This window comes from Syngnathoides biaculeatus, chromosome 23, assembly GCF_019802595.1.
Source record: "Syngnathoides biaculeatus isolate LvHL_M chromosome 23, ASM1980259v1, whole genome shotgun sequence".
NCBI classification, from domain to species: Eukaryota; Metazoa; Chordata; class Actinopteri; order Syngnathiformes; family Syngnathidae; genus Syngnathoides; species Syngnathoides biaculeatus.
The window spans coordinates 1,642,887-1,656,750 of NC_084662.1; the positions used below are offsets into that span (position 1 = coordinate 1,642,887).

At 44.3% G+C, this 13,864-nt stretch overlaps 1 protein-coding gene across 4 annotated transcripts in view; it reads left to right on the forward strand.

The window, feature by feature from the left end:
- The window catches only part of lama4 (laminin, alpha 4), a 124,860-nt gene that overhangs the window by 50,191 nt on the left and 60,805 nt on the right, over positions 1 to 13,864 (forward strand). For all 4 annotated transcript variants that reach the window (XM_061811827.1, XM_061811823.1, XM_061811824.1 and 1 more), the window contains one exon: positions 10,488 to 10,604. In XM_061811827.1, the coding sequence (XP_061667811.1) occupies positions 10,488 to 10,604 (117 nt within the window). The remainder of the gene's footprint in view (positions 1 to 10,487; positions 10,605 to 13,864) is intronic.

Sequence of the window (13,864 nt, forward strand, 5' to 3'; positions counted from 1 at the left end):
TACAGCCGAGGGGAGGAGATAACCTAGAATCTACATTGTTTTACAACGTTGAAACAACATTGCTTTTACATTGTATTCGTAAATTGCATCGACGTGACAATCCAACATACAATCAACGTAGCCATGCTCCATGGAAATTGAGCCATTAAAACATTTTCAATTGAAACCTTTATTATGCAGTGTGAAACCACTGTTTTCCACTAAAGCTACAAACAATTACAAACAATTAGGTTATACAGCCCACAGTAATACATGTATGTTCAACATTTAGAACAAATAACTTTTTTTTCCACTATTTAGAACAAATAACTTTTTTCTTAAAGTATGTTACAAAAAAAATATAGTGTAATTGAGAGAGTGGAAATGGTGGCTAGCTAGCCTCCCTGCAGCAGATGTTTAACCACTCATGACAGATGCCTCAGGTGGTGTGTGGGAAATGTTGTTAGTGCCTTCACAGCAGGAAAACTCTGGGGGGGAAAAAAAACAACGGCTTGATGGTCCTTAAATGGCCACGTACAGCCTATGCTTCGGCAGGCTCTGACTTCTTGTTCCCCTTCAGTCAACTACATCAGCATACAACCCACCGTCACCTGCTGGCAGGCGAAACATGCAAACCTATCACACACACAGAGAAAGTCAACTTCATCCGTCGACCCGGCGTCCTTGTTACCTCCTAACCCCGTGGAAGTTCCCACTACAGCTCGGTCGGAGAATGTACGGCTGACGTGAACTGTAACTAGCGGTCACTGTTGGAGCTCACAGCCTGGATGGACGGACTGATAGTTTAGACAGATTAATTACGATAAAAATTGTAAATCACAATGAGCGATTGCCAATGATTTGAAAACTAGGAATGGCAGCATCACGTGCAGCGCATCATGGGAATGTTTTCAGTTACTGACACATCATGTTAGTTGCGACATCCATTCAACATTGAAACAACATTATTTGACAACATAAAAATTCAACTGTGGAATTTACGTTGAATTTAGGTTGTTCGACGTCGCGACCTAAAACAACGTTAATTCAATGTTGAATCCACGTCTTGTGCCTGCTGGGACGTATCTGCGAGCAACAGTGTGGTTTCATTCCAAGAAAGAGTAGCACAGATCCATTATTTGCCTTTGCTAGTGGAAAAGTACAGAGAAGATCAGAAGGAGCTACATTGTGTTTTTGTGGATATAGAAAAAGCCCATGGCAGAGTACAAGAGAGGAACTCTGGTACTGCATGCGTAAGTCTGGTGTGACGGAGAAATATGTTACAATAGTACATTACATGTATGATGGCGGCAGAACCATGTTCAGGTGTGCCATAGGTGTGACAGAAGAATTTAAGGTGGAGGTGGGACTGCATCAGGGATCAGCTCTCAGGCCCTTCCTGTTTGCAGTAGTAATGGATGCCCTGACAGATGAGGTTAGACTGGAATCCCCTTGGACCATGATGTTCGCAGATGACATTATGATTTGCAGTGAAAGCAGGGAGAAGGTGGAGAACCAATTAGAAAGATGGAGGCATACACTGTAGAGGAGAAGATGAAGATTAGCCAAAGTAAAACTGAATATATTTGGGTGAAGGGGTGGAGGAGGAAGAGTGAGGCTCCAGGGAGAAGAGATAATGTGGGTGGACGACTTCAAATATTTGGAGTCAAGAATCCAGAGCAATGCTGAGTGTGGTAAGGAAGTGAAGAAACAAACAGGTTGGAACAGCTGGTGGAAGGCGTCTGGTCTGTTATGTGACAGAAGAGTCTCTGTTAGGATGAAGGACAAAGTTTCTAAAACAGTTTTGAGGATGGCCATGATGTATGGATTAGAGATGGTGGCACTGAAGATACAACAGGAAACAGAACTGGAGGTGGAAGAAATTAAGATGTTGAGGTTCTCTCTAGGAGTGAGCAGGTTGGATAAGATTAGAAACGGGTTCATTTGAGGTTAGATGTTTTGAAGACAAAGTTGGAGAGAGCAGGCTTCGATGGTTTGGACATGTCCAGAGGAGAAAGAGTGAGTTTATTGGTAGAAGAGTGCTGATGATGGAGCTGCCAGGCAAAAGAGCAAGAGGAAAACCAAAGAGAATATTGATGGATGTTGTGAGGGAAGACATGAGGGCAGTTGGTGTTAGAGAGGAAGATGCAGGAGATAGGGTTTGATGGAAAAAGATGACGCATTGTGGTGAACCCTAACGGGACAACCCGAAAGAGAAAGTAGAAGATTTTATCGGTCCAATACCAACACCATACAGGTTCTTGGCTGATATAGCACCTTGTGTAAGTGTATTCATTCAGACAAAGGCACTGAGTTTACAAATTGAGACTGCCAGGCACCGCTGAGGGAAAATGAGATTAAATATAAGGCATCTGAATCTTATTCACCTCACCCAAATGGTAATGCAGAGAGATGGTGACGAACACTGTATGACATGGGCAGGTGTTTTTTTGATTGAGTAAGTTACCAGACAAGCTGTGGAACTATTACTCTATTCAAACATCATTTTATGTGAGGAATATATTTTCCAGCAGATGTAAACAATCAGCATACCAACCGGTAATTGGTAAGGAACCAAATGTATCAAAACTACAGAAATTGTGATTGTCTTATGCATAGAAATATGACAAAGACAAGATAGTTTACGTGCGAGCAGGGATTAAAAGCAAATACTGGAAAATCCAAACACAAACACGTGAGTCATACATTAATTGTAATAATAAAGAGGTACAACCAAGGGTTAACAAAGAGGAAAATGTTGATGGAGACTGTACCAGATTAGACTACTCAAAATAGGTCTTTGAATTTGAATGCCATTTATTGTCATTATAGGAAACTGTAAAATGAAATTGGAGAGCTTCTCCTGTGTCAGTGAATACATAAATGTAAGGTAAAAATAAATAAAAATAAGAACAAAAATAAATAAACATACTTGTGTAACATGGAATCCATAAAAAGGATTGCTCAAGGTGTTGAAATTAGCATGCGTTCACCTTAATATTATGGCTAGTGAAAAAAACAAATGAGAGTTCAGGGTGGTGATGGCTCTCGGGGAAAAAAAAATGTTCTTCAGTCTGTTGGTCCTTGCCTCTGCACATCTGTACTGTGATGCTGATGGCAAGAACTCAAAAAGTTGAGAACCAGGCTGTGTAATGTGCTTAATTTTCAGAGCTCTGTTAAGGCACCTAGAGGAGTACTGTAAATGTCTGCCAGATTGGAGAGGGCAGCCAACAATGTTTTGTGCTGCTTGAGTTGTCATCTGAACCCTTACTCTGTCTGCTTCAGTGTAGCTCCCGTACCAAATGGAGACACAATACATCAGCTCGCTTGATCCATGACCGGTAGAAGGCCAGCCACAACTTTGTGTAAGACTCTCACCAAGTGGAGACACTGTTGAATCTTCTTGACTGTTGAGATCTTGTAACTCCAAAAGAGGTCCTCAGAGGTCAAGACATCCAAGAACGTGAATGTGCAGAATCTCTCCACACACTCACCAATGAGGAAGAGTGGAACTTGTTCAGTTCTGTTCTTCCTGAAGTCCACAATCAGCTTGTTGTTTTTCAGTGTACAGTGATAGATTGTTGTTTGAAGTCAAAGTTGGCAGGTGACTGTAACGGAGGAAGACCTCCCAGGGCATGGTTGCGAGGTGACCGGGGATCGGTCACTGCCGAGGCTAGGTCAGGGAGCGGCCAAATATCGATGGCTGTCATGGCATGGCCCTCAGACGGCCGCGGCTCGATCGCCATTGAAGCAGGAGAGGGAGGTGGCAGCCATCGAGACCGGGGCGTGAGGAGGCCGTATACCTGCCGCTGTCGAGACAGGAACGGGAGATGGAAGAATACCTGTCGCTGTCGAGACAGGGGCGTGGGGCAGCCGCGGGCCGGTCGCTGCCGGTACTGGAACAAAGGGGACCATGATACCGTCGTTGCCTCCTGGACAGGAACGTGAGGATGCTGATGAGCCGTTGTCACCTCCTGGACAGGAACGTGAGGCGGCTGCGGAGCCATCCCACTTCCTGGACAGGAATGTGAGGCGGCTGCGGAGCCATCGCCACCTCCTGGACAGGAACAAGGGATTTGGAGTGTGGCTCCTGAAAACCCACAAGCCGCAGAACGCTGTATTGTTGCTCTTTTGGTGTTTGACTTGGCACACCTGAACTGGGGGCTTGCCCATGAGAGTTGACGGCTTCTGGCGGAATCCGACTGGCTCCGAGTGAGGGATCCTGGAGGAGAACTGGGAGAAACTATGGGGCATGAATACATCATTCTTGGGAACAGGATGGAGCGATGGGAATCATAAAGGACTCCCCTCTTCACTGGAGGAAAATAGTTTGCCTCATCTTTATCTGAATTCACTCCATCCTCTGAACTTAAGCCTTCTGCAATTCGTTTCTGAGTTTTGTTTTTTGGGAAAACACACGTTGAAGGCACTCTGGCAGGCTTATCTTCGATTGCCAATTCCACCCTTTTACTTTGCCGCTCGACCGGAGGTCTGTCCTCACCGTGACATAGGTGCGACACGGCAGCAAATCTGTTGCGACCAGCGAAGTGAGCTAGGTTCCGAAAGGGGTCGATGGATACCGTGGCGTAAGAATGGGTCAGCAGCGCATCTATTGAAACCGCGATGTGGGCATAGCGAGGCGGCGGATCTGTTTCCACTGCAACGTGAGCTTGGCTCAGTAGCGGATCAATGGCTACCGCGGCGTGAGCTTGCAGTGAATCTGTTGAAACCACGACGTGGGCATGGCACGGTGGCGGGTCTGTTGCCACACAAAGTGAACTTTGCTCGGTAGCGGGTCCGTTTCTACTGCGGCGTGAGCATGATTTGTCAGGAAATGAGTCGCCACAATGACGTAGGCGTGGCTCGGGAGCAGGTCAGTTGCTACCGGAGCATGATTGTAAGTCAGCAGCGAGTCTGTTGCAACCGCGACGTGGGCGTAGCTCGGCTGGTTATCTAATCCTCGGCAAACCTGGGCCGTGGACCGCCTTCGGCTCTCTGCAGCTCTATTTCCGCTCACATTTCATGATAGAAGACCTCGTGATTCTCGAGTTACTGCACCTCGGGCTTTGCGGACCCCTCGTCCCTCTAGGCTGGAAGTTTCGCCATCAGCTCCGGTTCTGCTGGTTTAGTTGGTGCCGGTGAGGAGTGGATGGATGATGGCGGTGTCTTGGTCGCCGCGCAGCTGGAGGCACAGGGGGGCACCCTGCCTGTGTGTCTCCTCTGGCCGCCACGCAGAGGACATGGGTAGATGGCCAGGCGGGTTCCCAAAAAAGGATTGAAGGACGAGGACTTGGACCTACCGGGCGGAGGCACTCGGGAGCTGGAAACACGGGAGGTGAAACAAACTGAGTGGGACTAAAGATAGGGAGAGGAAATTCACAGTCAATATCAGAATTGCAGTCAGCCAGCCGGTCATATAAAATTAAGTCTTCCTCAAAGTCTGAAAAATCCAAGAAAGTCCAAGAAAATATAAGGTGGTGAGCGGGTCGTGGTCGGGATCTAATCATGACACAGAGGCGGTGCGTGTGACAAGGAAGAAGAGGATGACATCATGGTGCCTACCAGGATAGGATATGCTTGGTCCTCCCGCAGGCGGCTTGCCTGGCATCGTTCCCGGCGGCGCCGAGTCTTTCCTGCTGGGTCCTGTACTGGCCATATCGTTCTGCCATGACACATCGGTGAGGGAGAGGACCCAAATGCAGGACACCGGAAACGCAGAGGCAGTTTGGGAAAAGTGTTTATTCGTTCCAAGGTCAAGGATCAGGCAGACAGTCAACTGGAGCACCGGTAACCAGGACGTCAGGGGTAGAAAGCTGGTCAGCGGGCAAGCAGGGATCGGTATCCTGGAGATCAGTCAGGGAGAGCAGCAGTCTCAAGGGCGTCAAGCTTATGGGGTTGGTCGGAGGAGAGGCGGAGGTCGGTACACCGGGTTTCAGAATCAGGAATATTGATCACGATATTGTTATGAGATGTTGAACAGCACAATACTGTAGGATCACCAGGAAGATTAAAATCTTCTTTTTCTTTTCCTTTCAGCTTGTCCCGTTAGGGGTTGCCACAGCGTGTCATCTTTTTCCATCTAAGCCGATCTCGTGCATCTTCCTCTCTAACACCTACTGTCTTCATGTCCTCTCTCGCAACATCCATCAACCTTTTCTTTGGACTTCCTCTCGCTCTTTTGCCTGGCAGATCCATCCTCAGCACCCTTCTACCAATATACACACTCTCTTGCTTCTGAACATGTCCAAAGTATCTAAGTCTGCTCTCTCTAACCTTGTCTCCAGAACATCCAACTTTGGCTGTCCCTCTAATGAGCTCATTTCTAATCCTACCCAACTTTTTCACACCAAGCGAGAACCTCAGCATCTTCATATCTGCTACCTCAAGTTCTGCTTCCTGTTGTTTTTTCAGTGCCACCGTCTCTAATCTGTACATCATGGCCGACCACTGTTTTGTAAACTTTGCCCTTCATCCTAGCGGAGACTCTTCTGTCACAAAGAACACCAGACACCTTGCGCCAACTGTTCCACCTTGGACACACTTCTTCACTTCCTTTCCACAATCACCATTTCTCAGAAACTTTGACCCCAAGTATTTGAAGTCGTCCAACCTCGCCATCTCTTCTCCCTGTAGCCTCATTCTTCCCCCTCCACCCCCTCTCATTCACGCACATATATTCTGTTTTATTTCGGCTAATCTTCATTACTCTATTTTCCAGTGCATGCGTCCATATTTCTAATTGTTCCTCCACTTCCTCCCTGCTTTCACTGCATACCACAATATCATCTGTGAACATCATGGTCCAAGGGGATTTCAATCTAACCTCATCTGTCAGCCTATCCATCACTACCGCAAACAGGAAGGGGCTCAGCGTGGATCCCTGATGCAGTCCCATCTCTGCCTTCAATACTTCTAACATCTCAACGCTGTTCTGCTGCCCTCATACATTTCCTGTACTATTCTAACATATTTTTCTGCCTCACCATACTTTCGCATGCAGTACCACAGTTCCTCTCTTGGCACTCTGTCACAGGCTTTCTCTAGGTCTACACAGACACACTGTCGCTCCTTCTGATCTTCTCTGTACTTTTCCGGGAGCATCCTCAAGACAGATAATGCATTTGTGGTACTCTTTCAAGGCATGAAACTATAGTGTTGCTCACAGATACTTCTGTCCCAAGTCTATAACTTTTAAAGATCTTTTTCTCCTTCTTTTGTATCCAACCTGGTGTACATGGTGCCTCTTGTTTAGCCTTGGCCACCTCTACCTTTGTCCTACGTTGCATCTCAATGTATTCCTTCCGCCTCTCCTCAGTCCTTTCCAAGTCCCACTTTTTCTTCGCAAATCTCTTTCCTTGGATTACTTCCTGCATTTTGGGGTTCCACCACCAAGTCTCCTTCTCCCCTTTCCTACCAGAAGGCACCCCAAGTACTCTCCTGCCTGCCTCCCTGAGTACCTTGGCAGTAGTATTTCAGTCATCCAGTCTCACCTCTTTCCAAAAGGCCACATAACGTTCTTCCTCTCATCTTCCACCACCTGATTCTCTGCTCTACTTTTGTCTTCTTAATCTTCCTACCTGCTACCAGAGTTAGAGACGTAAAAATTCCTGAACATACAAATGCTAGCACTTGGAGGGTCCGGGGGCTTGCCCACCGTGAAATTTTTGAAAAAATTGATGGCTATGGTGCATTCTGGCAAAATCTGTGAACAAAATTCAGACAAAAATTGACAGTAAAATTTCTAAGTCCTGACCCCCCCAAAAAATTGGGCAGAAGTAGCCCAAGGGCCGAACCCAGATTTTTTTGCTCCCCACCCCCCCATCCTCCTATCACTGGATAGCACAAAATAATATTTGTCAATAAAATATGCTTAAAATATGCCAGTTTATCTCAAGACAAATGAATTAAGTGAATTATTCAGTAAAAAGTGTAACGACCCATCGGAACGGAGGTAGGACCCAAATGCAGGACTCGGGAGATGCAAGGTAGTTCGGAGAAAAACGTGTATTATGAGAAGGTCGGGGATTGGGGAGGCAGTCAGGTGCAGTCGCGGTAGTTGGGACGTCGGTCGAAGAGAGCAGATGAGCGGGCAGGCAGGAGTCGATACACTGGAGAACGATCAAAGCAGGCAGAAGTGTCAAAGGAGTCAGGCTTACGGGGTTGTTCGGAGAACAGGCGAAGGTCGGTACACATGGGTTGTTGATCAGGGATACGAGAGTGCTGGAACGCGACATGAACCTCAACAATCTGGCCGAGAACCAGTCGTCACCGGGTCTTATATATACAGGGGATAATCAGCTGAAACAAGGTGCAGGTGTGTGCCGACCAATTAGCGTGACCGCGCGGGTACCTGCACAGCTAAGGCTGGAGCAGCAGGATCATGACAAAAAGACATCTAAAATTGTCCTTTTCCTCACATTATCCATATTATAGTATAGATATAGAATATTCACGAAAATATATACTACAATTTCTACACCATATAGCAAAACATGTTAAAGAAGTTGATCTGTAGTGAATACTATTAACATTTTAGTCTCGAACTTGTTACGTCGCGTTGTACTGATACACTCGACCACATTGCTCACGTTCTTAGATATAGATCTAGTAATACTAAAAGTATAATGAGTTGCCTTTAATATTTTGATATATATATATATATATATATATATATATATATATATATATATATATATATATATATATATCTATGAGAGGCCCCTTAGCTCAGTGGTGAGAGCACTGGTTTGGTAAACCAGGGGTTCTGGGTTCGTATCCCACTGGGGCCTCCACTCCCTGAGAAGGGTTGCGTCAGGAAGGGCATCCGGCGTAAAAATTGTGCCAAACATATATGTGCGTTCATCTGAGATGACACGCTGTGGCGACCCCGAAAGGGACAAGCCGAAAGTAACCTCCTCCATATATATATATCTATATACACACACAACCGACTTCAGGCTGGCGATAATCAAAACAAGCAATCAAATAAACAAAGTCAGCACATAAGCTATACAATATACATCCTACCTAATCTATGTTAAAGTTAAAGTTAGATAAAAGCAATTAAACTAACATAGTCGGCACATCAGGTCCACAAGTCAAATACTAACAGTGTGAAAATATAAAGGATATGGTGATTTAAAGGATATGTGGATGGAAGGGATTCAAACCACAATGGCCCTCACTCTAGTAGTTTTTTTTTTTTTTTTTTGGTTTGGTCTTCGTTGTATACTCTACGTAGGTAATGTTGTTAGCACGCTTGGCTAACTGGGGCTGAGCAGCTTCAACGCGAATGATAGGGCACCAATTAGGGTACTAAGATGTAGTAAGATAAGACTTGGTAAATTTTCTATAAGTCCTCACAGCCCTCGTTGTACAAGTTATGAAGTTACTCACGTTCGATGTTTCTTCAACAGCACGGTTTGATCACAAACGTGCCTTGTTGTCAGCCAGCTACGCTAAGGTAGTCTGTGTTTATAAGCAAGTTTAAGTTGATGTTTCCACTTGCCCAACTTCCTACTAAGTACTCACGGTCCTCGTTGTAAACGAAATGAAGATTTTGCAGGTCGTGTAACTACTGACGTTTGATGTTAAATATTAGTTCAGCATAGTTAAATATTAGAACACAGATGTGTTTTGTTTGCGATCTAGGCTAGGCTAACATAGGCTGAGCAGCTTCGATGCAAACGATACAACACCAATTTGGGTACCAAGATTGCACAGATGATGATTTTAGTCCACTGAAGTCATCCCCAGGAGCGTCCCACTTCAAGTATTCACAACATTCGGTCCAAATTTAGTAGGATTTATTGATTTAAGATCGGGCTGGCCAGAGCCTCGTGTTTAATATGCTACCAGTTTGGTGACCGGAAGCAAAAACCGGGAAGATTAAAATAACAGGAACAATGCTGCAGAGGATAGAAAAACTATAGAGACTTCGTTCAAATGCTAAAATTTTGTGTTGGAAAATAATTTTGACTAAGATAAGTCAACTTAAAACATTATCTACCATTAATCCGACCCAGAGTTTGTATAATTCAACTGATTTTATTTTGTATCGTTTTGTGATGGGAGGGGAAAATAACCAACCAAAATTAACTTTATGTGATTAACTTGGACTTGACATTTAACTTGCTTTCCTGGCCAGAAATTCCAAAAGAAATCTTGTGATTTAATTGGTCTTCTACCTGGTTAGATCTTGTACTGTGGCATCATGTTAATTAAGTTCCGTTTATTTGTCATTGTGATTAGTTATTTTCTGTTGTATTTTTTTATTTGCCATTGTGTTTAGTTATTTGCTGTGTTTTTCATTTCTGGTCCAAAGTAGTTTAAGTTTCATTTTGTGTTTACGTGCATCATATATTTGAAGAAATGAAATGAAGGATATACATGTACAGTATTTACCTTTTGTCTGAAGACCCCAGTTACAAAAGAAAGAAACCTAGAAAGCAATATCTATTTCTCGACATTTTAACATTTCCATGTATTTTGTTGTGTTTCTCTGTCAGGCAGCAAAGCAGAGGATGGAAACAGAGTTTGCAGCTACTCAAAACAGTACGGAAAAAGCGAAAGACATAATTACCATATCAGAAGAGAATGTGGCTGAAGTGGATACGTTGGTTGAGGTATGATCACATTTTTTTTAAAACTAGTCTCGTCCATCTTAGTAGGCTATTGCTAAATTTGGATTTTCCAAAGTCTCCAACTGTTAAGACTGGCCAAAAAACCCAAAGGATGGATCTCAGTCCAGACAAATAAGTCAATCAAGTGGGATTTATAGTGAACAAAAATGAAAACCCACAGAAGTATTTACAATCACACCAAAGAAACCGCAAGTTCTTGACTCGAATAGGACAGATATCAGATGGTGTAGTGGTGGACGCATCTGACTTTGGTCCAGGCAATGTGGGTTTAGTTCCCACTCAGTTACGGTGTGATATCTGTCCTGTGACTGACTGGCGACCAGTTCAGCCTGTAGTCCTTTCAGCTAATGTTGGCTGCTATCCCACGACACTGGTGTAGATAAACAGTTTGAAAAATGAGTAGATGAAGGATCGATACCAAACTGGTAACATGCAATAATAAACAAGAACTATGGTGATCAGCACGGCCTTATTTTATAAAAACACAAGCACACATGCACACACAAATAGACAGCTGTACAGTGTTCAAAGTTCATACATTATCCATTTGAAAATGCATGTTATCGTTGGAAATCTTCTTCTTCTTTTTCTTTCTGCTTGTCCCGTTAGGGGTCGCCACAGCGTGTCATCTTTTTCCATCTTAGCCTATCTTCTGCATCTTCCTCTCTAACCCCAACTGCTCTCATCTCTTCCCTCACCACATCCATAAACCTTCTCTTTGGTCTTCCTCTCGCTCTTTTGCCTGCCAGCTCCATCCTCAGCACCCTTCCACCAATATACTCCCTCTCTCGCCTCTGAACATGTCCAAACCATTGAAGTCTGCTCTCTCGAATATTGTCTCCAAAACATCCAACTTTGGCTGTCCCTCTAATGAGCTAATTTCTAATCCTATCCAACCTGCTCACTCCGAGCGAGAACCTCAACATCTTCATTTCTGCTAAATCCAGTTCTGCTTCCTGTTGTTTCTTCAGTGTCACCGTCTGTAATCCGTACATCCTATTAAAATCAAAATACCGTTTTCTGTGATGTTCTGATATTGTAGGAAAGTATTGTTTCAATATTTAAGCTGTCCATTCATCCATTTTCTTAGCCACTTATCCTCACAAGGGTAGCTGGGAGTACTGGAGCCTATCCCAGCTGTCAACAGGCAGGAGTTGGTGTACACCCTGAAATGGTTGCCAGCCAATTAAAGGGCAAAGAGACAAATGGTCACACTCACAATCACACCGAGGGGCAATTTAGTGTCCAATTAATGTTGCATGTTTTTGGGATGTTGGAAGAAACTGGAGTGGCCTGGAGAAAACCCAGAACATGCAAACTCCACACAAGGAGGGCTGGGATTGAACCTGGGTCCTCAGAACTGTGAGGTCAGCGCTTTCCAGCTGAGCCACAGTGCCACCTATTTAAGCTATCATAAAAGTAAAAAAAAATAACATAAATAAATACATTTATATATATATATATTATATATATATATATATATATATATATATATATATATATATATATATATAGAAAAAAAATCATCAAAGTTAGAGTTCTGCTTGAAAGGAATGTATCTTTCACAAACAGGTCTTAGTTTTTTTTTTCTTGAATACTTACTAGTTTAACTGAATGCAGCCCTATGGGGGCAAAAAACAGTGCAATCTGGAGGCCGGTCCCAAGCCCGGATAAATGCAGAAGGTTGCGTCAGGAAGGGCATCCGGCGTAAAAACTGTGCCAAACAAATATGAGCGTTCATCTAAAGAATCCCATACCGGATCGGTCGTTGTCCGGCTGAACAACGCCCGCCCCCGGCACTGCTAACCTGCAGGGCGTCGGTGGAAATTCAGCGACTGTGGCTAGAAGATTAGCAGCAGGGTTTATATTATTCTACCACGGAGTAGATGGGAAGAGAAATGGAGTAGGGGTTATTTTAAAGGAAGAGCTGGCTAAGAATGTCTTGGAGGTGAAAAGAGTATCAGATCAAGTGATGAGACTAAAATTTGAAATTGAGGGTGTTATGTATAATATGGTTTGCGGGTACGCCCCACAGGTTGGATGTTACCTAGAATTGAAAGAGAAATTCTGGAAGGAACGAGCATCCCAGACAGCGAGAGAGTTGTGATTGGTGGAGATTGTAATGGACATATTGGTAAAGGAAACAGGGGCGATGAAGAAGTGATGGGTAAGTACGGCATCCAGGAAAGGAACTTTGAGGGACAGATGGAGGTGGACTTTGCAAAAAGGATGGAGATGGCTGTAGTGAACACCTATTTTCAGAAGAGGGAGGAACATATAGTGACCTACAAGAGCGGAGGTAGAAGCACGCAGGTGGATTATATTTTGTGCAGACGTTGTAATCTGAAGGAGATTACTGACTGTTAAATCGTGGTAGGGGAGAGTGTAGCTCGACAGCATAGGATGGTGGTGTGTAGGATGACTCTGGTGGTGGGTAGGAAGATTAAGAAGATAAAGGTAGAGCATAGACCCATGTGTTGGAAGCTGAGAAAGGAAGACTGTTGTGTGGCCTTTCAGAAAGAGGTGATATAGGCTCTCGATGGACAGCAGAAGCTCCCGGAAGACTGGACTACAACAGCCAAGGTAATCAGAGAGACAGGCAGGAGAGTACTTGGTGTGTCTTCTGGTAGGAAAGGGGAGAAGGAGACTTGGTGGTGGAACCCCAAAATACAGGGAGTCATACAAGGAAAGATATAAGTAAAGAAGAAGTGGGACACTGAGAGGACTGAGGAGAGGCGAAAGGAGTACATCGAGATGTGACGTAGGGCAAAGGTAGAGCATATGAAGACATGTACACCAGGTTGGACACGAAAGAAGGAGAAAAGGATCTCTACAGGTTGGCCAGACAGAGGGATAGAGATGGGAAGGATGTGCAGCAGGTAAGGGTGATTAAGGATAGAGATGGAAACGTGTTGACTGGTGCTAGTAGTGTGCTAAATAGATGGAAAGAATACTTTGAGAAGTTGATGAATGAAGAAAATGAGAGAGAAAGGAGAGTTGAAGAGGCAAGTGTGAAGGACCAAGAAGTAGCAATGATTAGTAAGGGGGAAGTCAGAAAGGCACTACAAAGGATGAAAAATGGAAAGGCAGTTGGTCCTGATGACATACTGGTGGAGGTATGGAAGCAATTTGGAGAGGTGGCTGTGGAGTTTTTGACCAACTTATTCAACAGAATACTAGTGGGCAAAACGATGCCTGAAGAATGGAGGAAAAGTGTTGTAGTTCCCATTTTTAAGAACAAA